We start from the raw sequence: 21,271 nt of genomic DNA on the forward strand, positions 1-21,271 counted from the left end.
TTTGCGAATAAGAAAGAGACTAAGCAAAAATGGCATTTCAAATAAAAATCAAATGAATTCTACCACAAAAACCGAAAAGGAGTAGTCTCTTTCAGGAGAATAATGACCAATTATTAAAGAAATGGTTCACAAGTCACTTTTATGATCCAACCTTGTACAATGTTAAAGACTTGGCGCTGTTCCAATTACCCAAAAAAAAAAGATGTATTAACGACTAGAAAGTTAAACACTGGGCCTAATATGTCATTGTGGAATCAAACAGCATTAATTTTAAAAACGAAAAAATATATACAGCTATCATATACCATGTTTTTGTAGTATTGTGGTTTCCAGATCATTTGGTGAACAAGGAAGTGAGCATTAAACTAGAGCCTGGGATGGTCTTTCAAGACCTACCATTGTTTTCTTTCTTCAATCTGTCAGTGTAGGGCTGTTTAATTACTGCCTGAAACACCTCTGTGAATACCCATCCTAGACTTGCTACAACAGGTTTTAGACTCAAAGGTGCCTTCTGTACAGGGTGTAACCGTGTGAAACAGACTCTCCCTGTCAACTGAAAAGATTAAGTCATGGATCAAGAGAAAAAAAAATAACGTATGTGAAGATCTGACAAAGAAGGCTACTGGTCACATTCCCCTTATCGCTATTTGTAGTTTGGGTTGTTCACTACTTGAATTTTTCATCATTTTATACACACCAGGGGGACATTTCTTACCTGCTTTAATAATTGATGATTTGAACAAATTTTCTATCAAAGGGAATGTGGAGGTAGGAAATGGGGGTATGAAGCAGCCCATTGGTCTGGAGCTGCCAAAGAAAAAACCTGAATATGCATGAACACAATGTGAAAATCCAAGCAAAACGCTGTCAGACAGCTGGTTTCACCACTACAAAATACCCCAAAATCAGAAAATTAAGAAGAGAAACAATGTTGAAGCATTTTTAAGTGTATTCATAATTCATATACATATTGACAGGTTTCTAATACAGCATGGTTTTGATAGTGTAACTGTCTTTCCGATTGACCTTTTTTTTGTACAAGAACAATAAAAAGTAATAAAGACAACACCATGTATGACTCACTTTGAAATCTGATGGCAATGGATTTCGCATCTTCCAATTCATTTGCCGCTGCTTCACTGAAGTGGGAAACCTCTCAAAAGTACATGGTTAGGCTCACTTGCGGTTGGTCAGGACAGATGGCCACTAGCGTGACGTCTCCAAAGTTCAGATCCATCTCATTCTGCAGAACTGACGCGTGCCGTTTGAATCAAACGTTTCACCAACGTACGAAAGCTCCTCTGTGTCCTGTCCTTCCATCGGTCTTCCAGTTAAAGACGGCAAACAAGCATCAGTCCATAGTGTTATCACCTCCTCTTACAAGTCTTTCTCTTTGCACATTATGAACGTTTTGTTCTTGAAAAATAAGACTGTCCATCGGATCTTTTTAATGAATACTATCTGTACCGTAAAAACCCCTGTGATGAAAAATAAGAACACTTCTCAAAAAGGACCAGAAAATGGAATCAAATATCAGCATTTTTTTCCTCACACACACACAAACACACAATCCTCACTCATTCAAAACTTGTTTTTTTTTCTTTTGTTTTTTAAAGGCAACAGATGTCCACTCTCCAAGGCAATAATGTCTTTGTGGCAAACTCGACCCTGACATTCCAGACATCAGACGCTCTGGCTCTTCCTTCTCCGGGAATAGGGAAAGAAGAAGTATAAAAAAATAAAAATCGAACTCAGGTGCAGACTGAATATAAAGTCGGATACATCCATTTCATTGTCGTAAGTAAATACTGATGAGGATACAAAATAATGAGGACTAAAGTAATAAGTGTGATCATCCTAATACCGTAACATAAAATACTAACTGGTAAAATGACACCAACTCTCCCAGTTCACTTTCTGGGCTTGACACCCAACTTGTTCCCACTACAACCCCCATAAAGCCAACAAAAGATAAAAAGGTAAAGGATGACGCAGAAAATGATAACTAAGAGTTTAACATTTTAAGGTTGCCTGGAAAATCAAAACAAGCCTAGAAGTCTGTCACTTTTGTTCTTTACAACAAAGCTGCTTTAATTCCTCCGTCAGTCGACGTCTCATTTTGTCCCGCTTTGATCACTGTAGTTTGTTTTTTCTGTCTTTTTCTCTCAGCTAAGTTCCTCTGTGTTGTTTCTGTGTTTCTGCTTTTAAGTAACAAGCAATGACTCTGGTAAAAATGTTTCTTTTTCTCTGTTGTCCTGTAAATGCAAAAAATGCTGATTCAGTTTGAGAAATTGTACATTCCCTTTAGTCGTTCGCCTCGATGAAACACAGTCCAGTCTCTTCACATTTTGCCAATGTCCTACTCTCCAAGGTACCCTACGAGAAGAAACAATAATTATCAGTCACAATGATTCTATTGAGCACCATCCAAAAGTATTCACACTATGAACTTTTCCACATTTTGCTCCATTACATAATCAAACCGGAATGTATTCTATTGGGATGTTATGCAAAAGACCAACACAAAGAGCATTATTGTGAAGTTGGAGGACAATGATGATGTTCAATATTGAAATACATTAAAAATAGTAAAATTTGAAAATGGTAAAACATGGTGATGGCACGTATGTAGGGATGACTTTCTTCAGCAGGGACAAGGAAGCTGTGCAGGGTCGATGGAGCTAAAGATGGGGCGTTCCTGGAACAAAACCTGTTAGAGGCTAAACAAGACTGGACATTAAGACATCTTTCACTTTCTTGCACCCTTTTACTGAGGTTGAAGAGAAGAATAAAGTGACCAAGACATTTCACACTTCACAAGAACTCCGGTGCAGACCTCTTAGTAAGCACTCATAGATCCCCCCCACTGCAGCATTTGTTCATGACAGTTGTCGGAAACCACCCAAGAAAAAACGTTCTGCACTGTGGATGTGTGAGGAACTAGCTGCACAAACTCCCAAACCACAGCTGCTAAAACAATGATGGCATGCTGGTCTTGCAGCCCTGGTAGAGGGAACTAAGTTCCTAGTTCTTGTAGGGGATCTATTGGCCTTAAACATAGCTACCATTGTGGCTTGATGGGAAACGTAGTGTACTTCAGAAAGTTGTGGACCTGATTTCAGCTTCCTACCCGGCCACATGTTCACGTTTCCTTGGAAAAGGCTCTTAAGTAGTGCGTCAGTTCAGTCAGGGAGGCGGCTAAGCATAATACAGCAACGATGTCCAGCTTAAAGAAAGCAGTTGTAACATATAGTAACAGAAGGCTTAAAAAAAGCTTTAAAATTAGAGAGTCTAAATCATTACATTTTATTGTATTCAGAAGATTATCCCACAACCAAGATGCAAAATAAGAACAGAATTATTCCAAGTTAGAAAATATTCTGGAAACGTTGAAGAGAGGCCAGCTCAAAGATCGTATAACATACCAAGTGCTTACCAACAACTTAAATATTAGGGGAGTAAAACTTTGTCCCCAAACCCAGATAAGAAGCCACACAATGAGGCATTGGCATAAGGCTATAAAACAAAGAGAAATGTCTCACAAGATCCAAATAATGAAATGTGGGGAAAGCAGCCTGCATATAGATAATACCAAAATCAACTAATGCAGCCTAAACAAGTTTTTGTCCCGACTGATAAATAAAATCGAGGAAAAAGAGAGGCCATCATCTGGCAAATTTCTTAAATATTTGTAGAATGGTACTCTCTGGATGAGCACTCCTCCTAGGGTAGAAATAGCAACATTGTCTAGGAATTGTGTTTTACGTCTGGAAAACATCTATTTAGTTTTCGTCACAATTAGAAGCAACCTTAAGTCATGCAGCAGCTTAAAGCCAACTTGAAGCTCAGTAACATTTTGCCTCAGAGCAGCGCCAACTAAGTAAAGCATGTTGTCATCTGCATAAAGAGGCACTTTAGCTGAAGACATTCTTCCTAAAGCTATTAATAAAAATGGAAAATAAATCAGGGCCTAAAATTGATCATTTGGAAACAAATTTTAACATCTTCAGAAAACTGGATGCTATATCAGTTTCCATCAAATTTATAATTAAAATGGTGTTCTGTAACTCAGTGTAATGCCTTTTAAATACTGGATTACGCTGACACCAACTTGCAGATGCAATGTCCCAAATTAAACAATATTTATAAATTGGAGTAACAAGCAAGAAACGCATTTCAAGGCCAGCAACACAGCTGAATATAAAGTGGGGTTGTGTGTGTATGTGTGTGTGCCACAGGGGTTCAGGCATGCATCTTAGTGCATCTTGGTCAAATCAGTGCGGAGGGGAACACAACAGACATGTCAATTACATTTGCATCATAATTTGAGAAATTAATTTATTGATTAGGAAATGAATCCTGGTTTTACAGACTTGGGTCTGTAAAAGACATATCACACTCAGGAGAAAAAAACCCCTGATGAACTCACCTGATATTCAGCTAATTCAAAGAGAGAAAACAAAATCCTGTTTTAGATGATCAAACAACAAGCTGTCATAAGCTCAGAATGGCTGATTTCTGGTTATTTTCTAATTCAGTCTTAAATGCATGTAAGACAATTAAGCTTGTCACAGGAAAAATAAGCCTTTAACATCTGCTACATCCTGACATTTGATCCCTAGACAGAGGAATGAAAGCTCAAGGTAGAAAGAAAAATAACTTAGTACATTTTACCAAGAATTTCCTTCTTTGTTGGCTGAGGAAGGAGAGCCCTTAGAACAAAGGTTAGGAAACACTGGTTTAGATCAAAGAATATTCAGGGTACTGTTATAATGAAAAAGTCAAAATCCACTCCTGAATCCAACTGGGAACCCATGGCTTGACTTTAAAAGAAAACTGATCTTCATCAGATGTTTTTCATACAGCCTAATTGAGCTTGACAGAAAACCTTTGTACAAAACAATGGCTGCATTGTTTTATCATGTAACATTGTCTTATGTGCTGTCCTTGATTAAATAAACTTGACTAACTAAATCTCCATCTTTAGATGTAGAAGGCTGTTAGGTACATACCCCAAAAGGTGGTGCTACAAGATAGCGCATTGGGGGGCTAAATACTGATCCTCAACAAAAACTACGTAACCCCTTCCTTCCAGCTCCCAAATCCACACCACTCTGTGTTTCTGCCAAATACATTAAGGTCTGTGGCTGTCACATGGTGTGGAAAAGTCCAACAGGTCTGGATACATTTGAAAGGGAAAGTACATAAGAATTACTGACTACAGTTTAAAACGTTCAGATTTTTTTTCTTTTAGTAATTTAAAACAGCTGAAAGACAGTTTAAAGCTAAAAGAAACAAAAGGGATCCACCCCGATTAAAAGGCAGCTATACTGTATGTGTATCAGTTTCCATGGAGTCTGGTTGGCTTGAATCTGAGGGGGAGGAAGTGACAGCGGGCGACAGGAGTACAGCTCAAAGGTAAGGAGAGCAGGAGTATAAACAAGAGTGTGGCTCATGCGCCACTGTGCTGAATTATATAGTTTGGGAGGATGACCTATGAACCAGTCTAAGAAAACAAAAATAAGGAAATTGTGCTATTTTTTTGCTGCATGGCTTGCCAGACATCACTGTTATTTTGTTCAAGAACAACACTTAAAACGAGTCTTGAAGTCCTGCGCTCTGTTTTTGCGTAAGGTGCATGTGAAAGTATCTGGTGATTAAGTCTAAAAAAAAAAAAAAAAAAATTTTACTACAAAAGCATGATTTTACACCCAAAAATGTTTTTTAAATTCAACCTTTAATTTGAATACATTTATTTAGTGGCGAAAGAAGGCAATGGAAAAATAAAAATAGTGTTTTTTTAATTCACTGAGGATACAAACCCCTTTTGCCAACAGCACAGCACTTTGTGTGCTTTAACCTTGTGTTGTAGAAGAAGACTGAATACACAGGTCTTCCATAGAACTAAACCATTTCTGGGTCAGTTTAACCATAAGCTTTGGATCATCATCGTGCTAAAAGATTCAACGATGGGCCATTTTTAGTTTACTGAATGAGTGCAGAAAAAGTTTTAAAAATGTTCCTGCATTTCAAAGAATTTATCAAAAGTTTCACTCTGAAAAGGTTCCCATGACTTTTGAAGAGAAACAGACCCACAGTATCATAGATCTTCAACCACACTTCACATTTAGCAAGGGGTGCTTTTCCACCTTTTTATCTTTTGTTGTCACCAAACCCACCTGCAGAGTTTCATCAAAAAGCTCAATTGTAGTCTCATTTTACCAAACCACATAGTCCCAGTTTAAATCTCAGTAGCATTTAGCAAACTCCCTATTTTTATGTTTGTAATGGTAGGACGGAAAATGTTTTTTTGGCATCACTCGACAGATTGGTGTTTAGATAGTGTCTAATCGTTGCTATGGAGATCTGGTGATCCCAAGATGCCACTCTGCTTTGGTTCAGTAATAGCAGGCTTTTACTGGCTTACATTCCTCATTCTGCACGGTGACAAGATAAATATCAGTCCTCATGCAGCCTAGTGGCACTGGTTAATAAATGGGCCTTGTGTTACGTCATGTTTATACCCCAGGGAAACAGAAAGTCATGGGTTACTAATCAGAAGTTCCTAGAAACTCTCATTTTAAAAATTCCTGCAGTTCTATTTATTTCAAAGTGATTTTTAGAGGTACCAATAACTGTGGGTAACAATTTCTTAACTCAGAGTATTTTTTAAATGAATAAATGTACTCAAATTTAAGGTCGGATTAATGTAAAAACTTCACCTGATTTAAGGCTTATTCAGAAAGAGAAACACATGTAAGAAGATAAAAGAAGACCGTTTTAGATGATCGAATGACATTTGCTATAAAGCAAAAAGATACATCGATTTTAATGCTTATTACACATCTTGACCCAAAATATAGGGGCAGCCATGTATTTTTTTTGTGGTTCAGATTTTAGTGGCTATGATTGCTGAAAAGATTATAGGTTGAAATTGTTGTCAGATTGAGGTAGGTGATTTTTCCTTAAGCCTCAGGAAAGATGAACATCTAGGAGTATGCCTGGCCTCTACTGTCCTTTCTTTTCCTAGGCTTCTGTGTCTTTGCTCTGGCTTCTATCCTTGTGTTCACAAGAATCTGCAGGAGTTCAGACGTCACCCACACAGTACTACAACTATCATAAAGCTTAGGGAAGCTGCGCTGCTTAAAACAGATTACCGAAAATGTGAGAAAACAGAGAAAGGTTGAAATAATTTATCTTTTCAAATGTAGTAACTCATTGGAGCCGAATAACTCTCTGTTTGGGTCTGAATCTGAGCCACAATCTGCCTAAGAAAATCTACAAATTAGTTTATGACTTACAGCTCCCCAAATCCTGCTCTTCTTTCTCCAGGTTGCCCTCAGCCTCTTTCTGACTGCTCCACAAACACTGACTTGGCTGGCCGGATGCTCTGGGCAAACTGGTTTAATAGGAGATGAAAAGAGATAAAGAAAACAGGGGGTTTGGTCAGTTTTCAACAGGTAGGTATATTATAAATAAATGGTTCAGTGAACTAGGCAAAGAAAAACGAACCTCTCCTTCTTTACCTTGTGCTTCGGGCACCTTAGCGAGAAGTTATCTTCATTCAGAGAACAGTCTAAGTAAAAGACAAATGATACCAATATTTTTTGTAAAAACACCACGGTGCTGTAGAAAACAACAGAGAGAGGCTGTATTACATGCACCTCCTCACCTGCTTCGATAGCACACAGATAGTGGTAGCGGAGTGTGCAGCCTTTACTGTAGCAGCCCAGCATCGAGCCGACCATCTCACAGAACGAGCAGCTCTGATGAATGAACGCAGAAGAAAAATAATAAAACCTCTCAGAGGCTAACATTACTTAACAAATTCATAGAACTTAAATCAGGTTTCTATAAATATATCACTTTTCCACACTGAAGTCTCAACATTTTTCAGTAGCTTTATTAACATTCTTACCATCCAAGTTCACCCTGGTTATGTTAAATATTCAGTATGTTGCAGAAATCTTCAAAAAAACATTTTTGCTGCTTTTTTGGCCTTTGAATCAATTCTATTTCAATATCTGAAACACTTGGACGGACACGGACAAAAACTAAATGAGGAGGTTAAAAGGAAAAAAGATGTTATTTAAATATAAGTTAAACTAAAATGCCCATTCATTTTTCAGAAATTCTGATTTTTATCTTGCATAATTATACCTGATATCAAAGAATTTATAGGAACCCTATGAAATACGTTAAAAAAAAGAACAAATCAAACCAATCCTGACACAAAAGAAAGCAAAACAAATACAACTGGCACTCACTGTTTCTCTGGCACCATCTAGTGCCTCCTGCAGGCCGTACAGTCTCCCATTGACTAGGTACACTCCACTTGTCCACACTATACATCCTTCATGCACCCACAGCTCCTCTGGGTCCATGGGCATCTGTGGCAGCTGTGCGAGTTGTGCCAAGGGTCCCAGAGAGTCCAATGCAGGTGGAGGGGGCTGAAAGGGCAGGGAAGCCTTACTGTTGGATGGCACCATCCTGGGGGAATCCTCGCTGGACTTGTGCCGCCTTTTAAAACGGGGATGTGAGGTCAGCTTTCTGTGCTGAGGTCGCTGCTGAGTGTCATCTGTCAGCTGCTGTGGCTGCTTCTGTGCCTGCTGCTGATCGCTTTCGAGGTCTGGCTCTTTCTTAAGCTCAGGGATAGGTCGGATATCAGAGTTTTTATCCCGGGTCAAAGGTGTTTTAACAGGGTTAGGGTTACTGAGCTTTCCAGGCATATGCATCATCATCATCATCTCCTCTGTCACAGCCGTGGAGGCAGTTCTGTCTCCTGGGTTTGAGCTGCAATTGTTGTTCTCAGATGAGGGCTTGTTGAACTGAGCAAGCCGTGTTTGTGTGACTTGGAGTGTACTCAAAGTGTTCGTGTCTAAATTTGGTCCAGTTTTGTTTGGGCCCGTGGTGGCCTGACACTGTCTGATCTGGGGCTGGTTCTTGGGGAGCTTTGCGGCATATTCAGCTGGATAGTACGGCCCGTAGAGATCTCCGAGATGTTTGTAGTTTGCCCATTTCTGACACAGGCAGCATAGCAGGCGGCCAGAGTGATTGGTCTCTGTGATCACAGGCCCTGTAACGACATAGCCAGATGAAGGAAGTGCTTTGCCCGACTGAAGCGTGGTCTCCACCTCATCCATCTCCCTTTTCTCCGACTCTCTGTCTCTCCGAGATAACTGAGAGGAAAGAGCTGAGGGCAGGAGCGAATCAATTCCACCACCTCCTGCTTTTCCCCCCGCTGCACTGCGCTCTCCTTTCATCTTGTCATCCTCAGCATTCACAATGGTGCACACTGCTCCAATCTCAGGTATTTGTTTCTCCACATGTATGTGAGGAATGAACAGGCCTTTTCTGTTTGGATCTGTGAAACCTCTGCTTGAGCCAAAACTACCCCCTGCCCCTAAAGGTGGATCTGGCTCATCTTTAGACACTGGTGGTGCGGTGGCTACCGGCGCTCTCCTCCTCCTCCTCTGCTGCCCCCTAGCTTCTAGCTGTTCATTATCAACTTTTGCACCTCTGCGTCTGCGTCGCACCTGTTTCACCTCAATTTCCAGCTGCGTGTCCTCACTCTCAACATCAGCTTTTACCACCTGGGTCAGAACAGGAGGGGCTATAGGGGGGGTGTTTGCATTTTCTGACAGAGTTGGTGCAGGGGGTGTTGAAGTGCTGCTGGGAGGCTGTGTTGCTGGTGGGGTGGAGGCAGGTGCTGGGGTTGACGGAGTTGGAGTGGTTGGAGCCGGGGGATCGCTTAGAGCTGTGCTCTGTGGTTGGGCTTGAGCCTGGACCTGCACCGGGACTTGGATTTGAGCCCGTTTTTGCTTATTCACGCTTCCAACTGGCCTGCCCTTCTTCTTGCCAGAAGGGAAATAGCCCTTGGGCACAACATTCTCTAATGGCTTTGAGTCTGTCGGTGACAGACTGGACCGTCCAGAGGACATCTGATGTTGTCTGTTCAGCATGTGGCCTTGGTGGGGCAGGGTGGTCCCGTAGTACTCACTGTTAGGGTAATCCTCAAATCCCATGCCAGATTCTTGGAGTTTTTGTCGAAGGAGGTTAGCAGCAGACTGCTCTCCCCTTCGTGTCTCAAGCTGCTGGTAAGTGTTTGTAAAATGCTGAATGTCTGACAAGGCAGACGAAGATGGAGGAGAACCCTGGACCGGGCGGGGAAGAGGTGGGGGAGGAGGTAATGGTCCGAGCAAAGCAAAGTCTTCCTTGTCACCAGATGCAGATACCACAGAGGTCCCCAACCCAAAGTCGAAATCTTGCTGCTTGACTTGAGATGTCTGATGGGATTCACATGGGAAGGAAGATGGTGGTAAAGACCCACTTTCATCAACTCCTCTGAATGGAATCATGTTATTTAATGAATGACTTTCATCCATGTAACTATCCTCCCCTCCTGCAACTCTGGGGAAATGTGCCAAGTCTTGGTCCTGTGACTCATTAAATATAGGTATTTCTGAGTGCAAGAAACCAGGGTAATGATTTGATTCATCATCAGTGGGGCCTGTTGGCCTTTTAATATTTGGGGTGATTTTCTGCACTATTGCCTCCAGTTTTAAGCCTCGCCCTTTTCTGGCAGCCAAAACCTTAGTGTTACCACCTGATGGAGACAGTGGTTGTATGAAGGTGTTCTCACCTGGCTGTGGGGAGGAGAGCCGAGGACACGGCACTTCTGGGTTGGATGAGTCATCGTCATTGTGATGGCTGGGCTCTGACCGAGCTCCAGGGGAGTGATGAGAGTTTGTAGCGGCTCTCTGCTGAGGTGTGTCCTGGTGCAGTCTTTTTGCAGGAATGGGAGAGATAAAAGAGCGAACCCTTCTTCTTAATATTAGAGGGTTTGTGTCTCCGGAACCTCCGGCTTTTGTCGGACGCTGCACCTGTGTGGTGTTGGTTTCTGTAGAAGGTTTAGAGGAGATGGGTGGGGGAGGTGGGCAGGGGTGTTTGGCCTCTTCTGTGGCTCCTTTGGATGCTTCGAGTTTGACAGCATTGTGGCCGTGAGTCATTTGAGTCACAGCGTGGCTCTGTGAAGCTACAGGAGTAGAGGCAGGAAGTGGAGGAGGTTGTGCTCTATAGTAGGAATCTCCCTCCATCAATCGAGCGCCCTCTCTTCCAGGATTTGTCGACTCCCACATTTTTATATCATAGTAAGGATTCTGATGATGCACTGACTGAGATTTGTTTGTGTGTTCAACTTGCATGTCAGCCGGCGGAATCAGTCGCTGTCTCTGCTCTGATTGGTTAACCTTGTGTCTCCCAGGAGAAGTTCCCTGCTGCATCATCATCTCCTTTGGAGGCCTGTTTATGGCCTTTAGCCATTCACTCATGTCTTGAGAAGGATGAGGTGGGCCACGTGGGTGTGGGTACATTTGGAGCTTACTGGTGGATTGAGATGCTAAATGGTGGAAGGGATGGTGAGAAGGAAAGTGCAGATTCCTGCGTGACATCACGTCTTCTCTCGAGTCTCTATATTGATATCCAGGAAATGTACCGCTGCTGCCAGATGACAGATCGACTCCATGGAGATATGAATGATGCCTTGTTGGTGATGACATAGCAGTCATGCTCACAGGGTGGGAGGGCATGGGAGATATATCGACAGTGCCTCGCCTGTAGGGGTCAGCACTCACTCCACTTGACAAATGAGAAGTTTTGGAATGATACTCCACCTCAGATTCACTGCCATGATTCTCAGTTTGTGAATTTCCAGCCTCTTTGGAAACAGTTTCTATTTTCACCACTCGTTTTTCTCCAACATCCTTTTTACTGAGATCACTGGGTGCTTCCGGTGAAGAAAATGGTTGCTGAATCACTGAGGCTCCGCTCTGACTTTTCTCCCGTTCCCTTTCTCTTTCCCCCTCCCTTTCTGGTGTGCCACGCCGGTTCGGCGACACATCGCAGATGACGGTTCGCCGTTCTGACTTGGCTACTATGGAACCCGCTGACTTCTGAGGCTCGGTTTTAGAAGTGAGAGTTAACATTTCAGGCTCTTGCAACAAGAGCTCCTGTACATTGGATAGTGTTTTTCTCTGTGGCATAGAGTAGTCAGATAAGTTGATGTGTTTAGCTGGGGGTTGCTGAGAATCTGCAGTCTGTGTTAAATGGCCCATGTTGGGTTTTTCAGCATTTTGAAGACTTTTTGGATTGGAGACCTCTGATTTGACTAAGGACTGAGTATCTGTAAAATCTGGGTCACTTCCATGTTTCTGATTTGTGGGCTTACCAATTTGAGCTGAATAAGATGAAGCCTCAGGTACTCCACTGTGTATCCGTGTACCCTCAGTCATGCCAAGTGAATGTCTGGTTGGAAACTGCTGTGGGGCTTGATGGCGTGCAGGGAATGTCTGCTCTGGTCTACCATAACGTCTATCTAAATTGTAACCCTGAAGAACCTCTTGCAGGAGACTCGGGAATTGCTGCATCTGTGAGTTCTCTTCCTGAGCTTTAGACCCCGCCCCATGACCTTTCTTCATCAGGGTCTCGGCAACAGAACCAGATCCATCTTTTGGATGCACAGGAACGTAACCAGTTTGTGAGTGCTGGTACCCAATGTATCTGGGGTTTGTTTCCATTACAGAAGCTGAACTGGCCCTTGCTCTGTTTTTCATAGACATATCTGAGCCATATGTGGATTCTGAGTAGCTGTATTTATGTGAAGCAGGCTGGGGAGGATTCTGAGATCTCCCACTGTTTGACTTTTGATGATGGGACGAATACAGACTAAGATCTACACCATCCTCCCCATTATGACTGCTTGCCTCTTTTAAATAAGAGAGTGACACTTTCTCTTCTACACAGTTGTCTTGGGGATGCCTACTTTTGTCAGTGTGACTTGAAACAATCACACCAACACTACTAACATTCTGCTGTTCCTCTGATGCCTGTTTTTCTTTCTTCTTCTTACTGTGCAATTCAGAGTGAAACATACTTTCCTTCTCCTGGCCATTTTTTGCACTGACTCCTCCATCTTGTTGCATTTGGCTGCTGACCTTCTGTGTTTTTTCAGCTGCTACTTCATTTTCCTTTTTAATTTCCCTACCTCTGTGGTCATTGTATGCCAAACCAGTTTCTGGGACACAATTCTGTGCTGTGGCAGGAAGAATACTGGAGGAGGAGGGGGATGACGAAACTGGAGGTGCTGAATGTAGAGTCAGGCCACCCTCAGAGGATAGTGATGCTGCTGATGAAGGAGTGTTAGTTTCTTTTGTTTTAGTTTCTGTGACTGATGCTTCTTTTGAATGTGTATCAAGGACAACTCTTTTAACATTACAGGCCTGTCCAGTTTGTGTTTGGGTTGGATTATAGCCTGTTGCTTCTGACCCAGTGCTCGCACCGCTCACTTGCCTCACTCTCCCATGCTCCCCCTCAGACAGCTGCTCTTCTCGCTCCACTTTGGTCCCCAATGGTGCTCCGGTGGGCATCAAAGAAGAGTCTTCCTCAGCCCCGTCACCCGTCCTTATGTCTTTGACTGTGCTACTGCTTGAGGCTGCGCTTAAGTTCCGACTCCTGGGTTGCGATGGGGGCACGCAGTGTGCTGCCTGTGGCGTTTGCCCCCCGTCTCTCTTCTTATGCGAGAAAACTGTGTCAGTAAGGAGCATGTGCTGAACTGTGTTTGGTAAATTGGCTACTTGGGAGCTCAAGGCATTGAGACTATTCAGGCCGGCATCCTGCATTCTGTCAACAGAGGAAGTGGAATAAACAGAGGAGCCTTCCTCTCGGGATCCCTGGCTCATTTTAGTTCGACCCACTGGAGGTAGACTGCTCCCTCCGACTGCACTCAGGCTGTGAGCTTTTTGGCTGCCACTGCTGCCACAACTACTGATACTGCTGTTCGAGTTGGGTGTAGGACTTAACTGAGGTGCGGCGTGCAATAGCCTACCATGGCCGTGGCTGCTACGGGTGCTTGACATAGGAGGAACTTGATTTGAAGCATTTCCAAGTGCCTCAGAGACCCCCATTAGAGGGGAAGGAGAAGAGCTACAGCTGGGGGAATGAACTGCAGAGGCAGCAGGGGAGGGGTTGGATATCGGGCTAAAGTTTTGGTTCATTTGAGTCTGCTGCGCATTAGAATGCATAGGGGATTTAGCTATTTCTTGGGAGGATGGTTGAGCTATACTTGGGTTGGAGGCTTGATGATGTTTAGCATAAACAGCACCTGAAGATGGACCCTGGTGAGGCATTTTCAGAGAACCGTCATAACCTACCCCTAAACTATGCTGCGAGTTTCTGTGCTGTAGTGTGGCTTGCTTGTGAAGTGAATGAGACTTTGGGAGATATCCAGAGTAATTCGAAGCTGGGTAACTCTGCTGAACATTCTCCATAGTCCCAACATTATTATTATTAGCAGCAATAGAATTGGAGCTAGCATTGACATTTGGGGAACTGTTGACTTTAGGATCAAAGCTGGCGTTTGCAGCTCCATCCAGATATCTCTGCAGAGGTGGGCTGTACATTCCAGACGACCCTGTGGACGCTCCCCCCTGTGGAGAGTAATGAGGGTACTGTGGGGTCATCCTATGCCCAGAGTGTTGGTAGGTTCTTTGCTGCTGCGTATTGTGGACAGGAGGAAAGCTTTGTCCGTGCTGGCGCTGTTGCATTTGAGAACCTGGAACTGTCTGCATCACAGGGTTCTGATTCATATTGTATTGATGAGAAGGAGAGAAGGCTCCTGCAGTTGCCACTGAACCGGCAGTAGAGCCATAATCCACTGGGTAAGGGGACATCAGGCCAGATGACGTAGCAGAACCGGATCCAGGATGTCGATACTGGTGAGGTATATGTCCATCAATACTGGAATACCCGAAACCTCCCCCGTAACCCATACCTCCCCTCCTGTGTCTGTCTTTTCCACCCATTGAAAAATAATAATCCATAACCTCCTTCCTGTAGGGGTTGTTATTGTTGCCGGTGTGGACGTTACCCTGTGTTGGCGGTGGCTCCAAAGCTCCTCTGTTTCTTGCGCCATATGCAAGCAGGTGGCTGGCTTGACTCGGGTGTTGGGGGCCTCTGTGAATGCTCTGCTGCTGCATCCCTACGTAATCTTCCGTCATTCTCGGAGAGATCTGGGGCTCCACTGACTGAGGGGGATACGGCGATCCGCCAACACTCCTCCCGCTGAATCCAGGAGGTATTGTGGGTGGAGCTGGGCTGTTGGAGAAATTCTGCATTTTGTCCGCCAATTTCAGATTAAAAAAAGGAAATATCTGTAAGTCTCTATAGCAGGGAATGATTCAGACTGAAAAACTGGCAGGCTTATAGCAGTAACCATGAAGAGAGTCTACAGCCTGGCAGGAAAACAAGAAAAGGCAAAAACTATACATTGATATCACAGATGTCAAAATCTTTAGGGTAAATTGTTGAACTGTTGATGATTTTAACAGTGACCAGAGAATGTCCAAAATCCTAAAAAATAGTTCAAGTTCAGTGTGACTGTATGTCGTTTGCTAGTCTCCAAAGCCTTTTTTAAAGAGACATGCAGAGAAGCAAAAGTTCATTTCTAAAACGCAAAAGTCGTTTGGCACTGCCAAAGTGATATCATTGACTTCCACATCACCAGCAGAGATATTCAACTTCAAATGTCTTCATATGGATAAGTTCCACAAATGTTGCAATCGAAAAGTAAAAATTCAAACAAACTTTTAAAAAATGTCTCAAAAGACACACACGAGGCGCTCTGTTGCAGTGATACTTTAGCTTCTCTTTGTGTGTGAGTTTCTGTGGATCTGACTCACATCTGTGTGGCATAAAAATCCACCGAAGAGAATCAAGACGTCTAAATGGAGATCCTCGCTAATCATTCCAATAGGCAAAGTCTCCATGGATATTCTGGTCAGCTGTTGGATGACAGAGGAAATGTTTCTTGCACTCATTTGGTCTTTATATGCATTTGGACCCTTTTTCTGGACTCTTTTTTTCTGTCTGTATTCAGACTGCTCTCGGTGCCCCCCAGCGTCTTCAGCATTCACTTTTGCTGTTCTTTGTCAACCGTCATTTAACTTTAAATAGATCCATGGCAGTTTTTCAAAATAAGGGTAATCCATTTATTGCACTTCAGATTCCATCAATTCCAGTTCATTTTTTCAGTAAATCCACTCACATACATTTGTTTCCATCCGATGTTGTTCTAGAAGAAAAAATAAAATAAAAAGACAGGTCAAAGGAAATACCAACTGTAACATTCTCAGTTTTCAATGAATTACTAATAGAAATGTTTTGATATGAATTTAAATAAGAGATTATTTTACTTTGACCACTTCTAGAGTTGCACGGATAATGCCTTTCTTGGCCGATACAAATTGCCAGACTTTACTGAGATCTGACCTGCAGATTCAGACTTGGAGCAATTTGAACCACATCACATACGAAAAAACATGCAGCTGGCTCTTTGTTCGAGGTTGTAAATTGTAATTCAACAGGAAATGTAGTAAATCTTACAATTATTAACATTTGATTTTATTTATTGTATAAAAAAAATTTCTATCCTAGAGCAGTCAGGAGGAATTGGGGGGTGGGTGGTTGGGTCCAACTTTTCTACCGTTGATGCAACAATCACCCAATCAGAGTCGATCATTAAGGGAAAATTTGCCAATTCCAATCTCTGGTCAAACAGTTGGTGCATCTCCTAAAATATCAACAATGCACTTCAAAACAAATTTATGTCAATATACAGGGGTTGGACAATGAAACTGAAACACGTGTCATTTTAGTGTGGGAGGTTTCATGGCTAAATTGGACCAGCCTGGTAGCCAGTCTTCATTGATTGCACATTGCACCAGTAAGAGCAGAGTGTGAAGGTTTAATTAGCAGGGTAAGAGCACAGTTTTGCTCAAAATATTGAAATGCACACAACATTATGGGTGACATACCAGAGTTCAAAAGAGGACAAATTGTTGGTGCACGTCTTGCTGGCGCATCTGTGACCAAGACAGCAAGTCTTTGTGATGTATTAAGAGCCACGGTATCCAGGGTAATGTCAGCATACCACCAAGAAGGATGAACCACATCCAACAGGATTAACTGTGGACGCAAGAGGAAGCTGTCTGAAAGGGATGTTCGGGTGCTAACCCGGATTGTATCCAAAAAACATAAAACCACGGCTGCCCAAATCACAGCAGAATTAAATGTGCACCTCAACTCTCCTGTTTCCACCAGAACTGTCCGTCAGGAGCTCCACAGGGTCAATATACACGACCGGGCTGCTATAGCCAAACCTTTGGTCACTTATGCCAATGCCAAACGTCGGTTTCAATGGTGCAAGGAGCACAAATCTTGGGCTGTGGACAATGTGAAACATGTATTGTTCTCTGATGAGTCCACCTTTACTGTTTTCCCCACATCCAGGAGAGTTACGGTGTGGAGAAGCCCCAAAGAAGCGTACCACCCAGACTGTTGCATGCCCAGAGTGAAGTATGGGGGTGGATCAGTGATGGTTTGGGCTGCCATATCATGGCATTCCCTTGGCCCAATACTTGTGCTAGATGGGCGCGTCACTGCCAAGGACTACCGAACCATTCTTGAGGATCATGTGCATCCAATGGTTCAAACATTGTATCCTGAAGGTGGTGTCGTGTATCAGGATGACAATGCACCAATATACACAGCAAGACTGGTGAAAGATTGGTTTGATGAACATGAAAGTGAAGTTGAACATCTCCCATGGCCTGTACAGTCACCAGATCTAAATATTATTGAGCCACTTTGGGGTGTTTTGGAGGAGCGAGTCAGGAAACGTTTTCCTCCACCAGGATCACGTAGTGACCTGGCCACTATCCTGCAAGAAGAATGGCTTAAAATCCCTCTGACCACTGTGCAGGACTTGTATATGTCATTCCCAAGACGAATTGATGCTGTATTGGCCGCAAAAGGAGGCCCTACACCATACCAATAAATTATTGTGGTCTAAAACCAGGTGTTTCAGTTTTATTGTCCAACCCCTGTATATTTCATGTTTATCTAGGGGTCTTTATTTAATATGAGTACTGGATTATAGTACTTGTATTTTAATATGCAATGTGAGAGCATTACATTTGTTCTTGCATCAACAATACAAACCCCAACTGTCTCCTGTGGCCTATAGCAAACATTGTAAGAGAGAAAAGTTGGGGATTCAGTTTATAATAACACTCAACAACACTCCCTTTTATTATGTAAACCAATAGCTTTGTAAAAGATCTAAGTCCATTAAACACATTTAATATTGAGACAAAAAAAACAAAACACTATTTTGTTATTTTTGGAGATAGCTGTATGCAGGTTGGCATCAATTTTTAATAAGGCCAGTATCCTTCATTGACATTTGTGGCACAAGCCTCTTTTCAACTTATCTTATCCAATGCATTGCAAAACTGTCAATAGTCCCAAAGGTAGTAAAACAGGGCCAGAAAGGGCTGCAAACCCGAGCAAAAACAACTTAGCAAATTTGAAGGACAATGGTTCTCTCAGAGTTCTCAGTTTATTTTTGGCTCATCTTGAAGCAAAAATATAACATTTCAGTCTGAATTTATAGGAGAAACTTATCCAGTGGTCATAACCTCCATAAACAGAACCTTCAAAATCCAGAAACTAAGGAAATGGACTGATGGCTTGACAGACTGAGAGACAGACAGATGGATAGATGGATGAAGAGATGGTTGATGAAAAAAAGGATAAATTTATAAATGAATGGATGGATTGTTGGAAATTGTTCATCATCTATTTTCCAATGAATGATAAAGTGGATGGATGATAAATAGACGGGAGTGGATAAATAAACTGAAAGAATGATGGATGGATGGATGGAGAAAAATGAGAAAAAAGTGGATGAATGTCAAAGAAATAGATGGGTGGTGAAAGGAAGGATGAAGAAAATTGATAAATTATCAACCTATGTATGTAGGGATAGTTGATAAACAAATGAATGTGCAAATAGATGCAAAATCTTATGGATGAATAGATGAACTGATTGATGGAGGTGCTAACTGACAAACAGATGGATGAATTAAGCACACTTTATGGAACAACCCATTTTTATACAGTTATATGTCTATAAGACAAATGAACAGGCAATACAGTCTGTAAATATAAATGTTTTCCATTTTCTATTCTGGTTTTTCAGATTTACAAAGTCTTGGATAACACCCGTCATATACATACTTTTCTAGACTATGTAGGAACCCTAAATATTTCATTGTGTACTACCAGGCAGCAGCATTTACAACCCACAAACAGTGCAGCAATAATAAAAACTGGCTGTCTCAGTGCAGTCTGTTAGCCAGTCAATCACCAGCAGAGCTGCCTAATTGATGCAAGCAGACGCAGTGTTTTTGCAAGGAATGAGCCAACGTTAGCTCTGGTTTGTTTGTTTGTTTGGTTTGTCATATTGCCATCAATACCACATTGGGGGGGGCTTTTGCACTGCATATGTAGCAGCTCCATATTAGCCGACAGCAAGGAATATGCATTACAATTAGCTTTGTAGTACTGTTGCCTCTTTTAGCCATGTCAGGTTAGCCCTAGCTAAAACACCTCAGATATCTCATATTAAATATGCGAGCTAGCCACGTAAACTGTGAGCTAGCGAACATGGAAACACTCGATAGCATCTCTGTGGGTCTGGATATTTGTATTTCTTATATTATTACAAGAACTTTACACATACACGTATAGTTAAGCAAGGCTAAAAATGAGCAGCTACTGAGAAGAGGTGATTAGGTGCAGATGTTACTCCCTCGGAAATCACCAGAGCCTCTCAGTAAATAGGTTAGCTAGCAGCAGAAATAACGTCTCCTACCAGGAGACCCGCCGTGACTACTGCATTACAAAAACTGCCGTCGCGCAGTCTGACATTTTCTCCTAAATAAACACAGCAAACATTTCCCGGAGGAGAGGCAAGTCAGCCGCAGACAAGGCTAGCTAACACTCTGAAGGCATACCTGGAAACGCAGCAATACAAGGCCCCTCGAAGAGTGAAAGGCTGTTTTGTGACAATCCCGCTGCTGTGGCAGGAAACCCCAGCCTAGAGTGGACCGCTCCGCCGCTTTTCCCCTTAGCCTTCCGAGTCCAGACAACCCCGAACCAAGCGGCGGCGGCGAAGTCGGGGGCCCCGTCACGACACCCAGATCCAGGGCCTTTTCTTCTTCTTCTTCTTCTTCTTTTCTTTTGTCCTTACACCTCCAGAAATGATGAGAGCGGAGCACAATCGGGGTGCCTGTGGGTCCCGTAACAAGCGAGGTCCATACACCCCCGCCCCCTCCGCTCTCTTGTTCCCCTCTCTCTCCCTCTTCTTTCACACACCGCTGAGGTGCTTCCACCTATGTCCAACTAAAACGAAACATCTCTCTCTCAAGCTTCCTTTCACGCGCGAAGACTTTTCAGGCGTCGTTTCTCGTCACTGAAATGCAGCTCCATTCCTCCATCAGCAGCTCCAGATATTCGTTTTCCTGTTAGACTGTTTTTTTTTTTCTTGCAACAGAAAGACCGCCTTGAAAATGCATACACACTCATATTCCTGCACCCCCTCCGTCATCTCTCTCCATCACATCCCTCCACCACCCTCCTCCTATGAAGCTTTGGCTTTTTCATTGATCTTTGCGTATTTCTGCCATAAAATCTAAAGAATAAACCAATGCTACAAATTGATTTTTTTCTTCAAATGAACACGCAGCTTCCACTGCTCCTTTGTTCATATTTCATGTCAAGTGAAAGTGAATTAGCCTGATGAAGGCACCAGGGTACAGACAATATGGAGAGGGACCAAAGGAAGGTTATGTCTGTAATGAGCAGGGCATGCGTCAGAGAAAAATTACAGTGTACAGGTTGGAGCTCTTAGAGATAGTGAAAAAAAAAAAAAAAATTACTAACAAACGTCAGTGACAAAAAACACAGCAGGGCAATGGAATATGGATTTCTGCTGCCGCATTTTTAGAAAGCATACAGAAGAAGAAGAAGAAGAAATCGAACCATGCTTTGTTTGTATTTGGGTTGATGACATCACAAGAGGCAGAAGAATGGAGATGATCAGCTGATGTTAGTAAACCATAGCAAATGAAAGACCTTTGACAGATTTCAACATAGCTTAAAAGCAATCAGGTTCCATATGGGCTGCAAGGGGTCCAACCTTACATGTTTGAGCCAGAGCATGACTCCGGTGACCTGATGAAGTACAGATGTATCAGAAATGGACATAATTGACTCTAACCAGTGACCAGACTGTGACTCAAAAATAGAATAAAGAATGGATTTCCACAGCAGGGCTTCGCAAAGTACACAGTTGTCAGGACACACCTGAAAC

The 21,271-nt window shown here is 42.7% G+C and overlaps 1 protein-coding gene across 1 annotated transcript; it reads right to left on the minus strand.

Annotated features, from left to right (window-relative positions):
• Positions 1-931: 931 nt before the first annotated feature.
• LOC124864433 (transcription factor 20-like) lies at positions 932-20,591 on the minus strand. The gene is made up of 6 exons (XM_047359211.1): positions 19,914-20,591; positions 8,268-16,126; positions 7,673-7,766; positions 7,513-7,576; positions 7,302-7,399; positions 932-2,376 (listed from the first exon to the last, which is right to left on the minus strand). The coding sequence occupies exons 2-6, from the start codon at positions 15,168-15,170 to the stop codon at positions 2,360-2,362; spliced, it is 7,176 nt and encodes a 2,391-aa protein (XP_047215167.1). The 5' UTR covers positions 15,171-16,126; positions 19,914-20,591; the 3' UTR covers positions 932-2,359.
• Positions 20,592-21,271: the final 680 nt, after the last annotated feature.

This window comes from Girardinichthys multiradiatus, chromosome Y (genome assembly GCF_021462225.1).
Source record: "Girardinichthys multiradiatus isolate DD_20200921_A chromosome Y, DD_fGirMul_XY1, whole genome shotgun sequence".
Classification (NCBI taxonomy): Eukaryota; Metazoa; Chordata; class Actinopteri; order Cyprinodontiformes; family Goodeidae; genus Girardinichthys; species Girardinichthys multiradiatus.

What these genes read in the sequence shown, in the direction of transcription:
- LOC124864433 (XM_047359211.1), bottom strand. Translation starts at nt 15,170, where the DNA reads ATGCAGAATTTCTCCAACAGCCCAGCTCCACCCACAATACCTCCTGGA. An exon ending in TAGATGGTGCCAGAGAAACA is followed by an intron (nt 7,767 to 8,267) that starts GTGAGTGCCAGT and finishes TTCATTCATCAG; the next exon opens with AGCTGCTCGTTCTGTGAGAT. An exon ending in CACAAGGTAAAGAAGGAGAG is followed by an intron (nt 7,400 to 7,512) that starts GTTCGTTTTTCT and finishes CTATTAAACCAG; the next exon opens with TTTGCCCAGAGCATCCGGCC.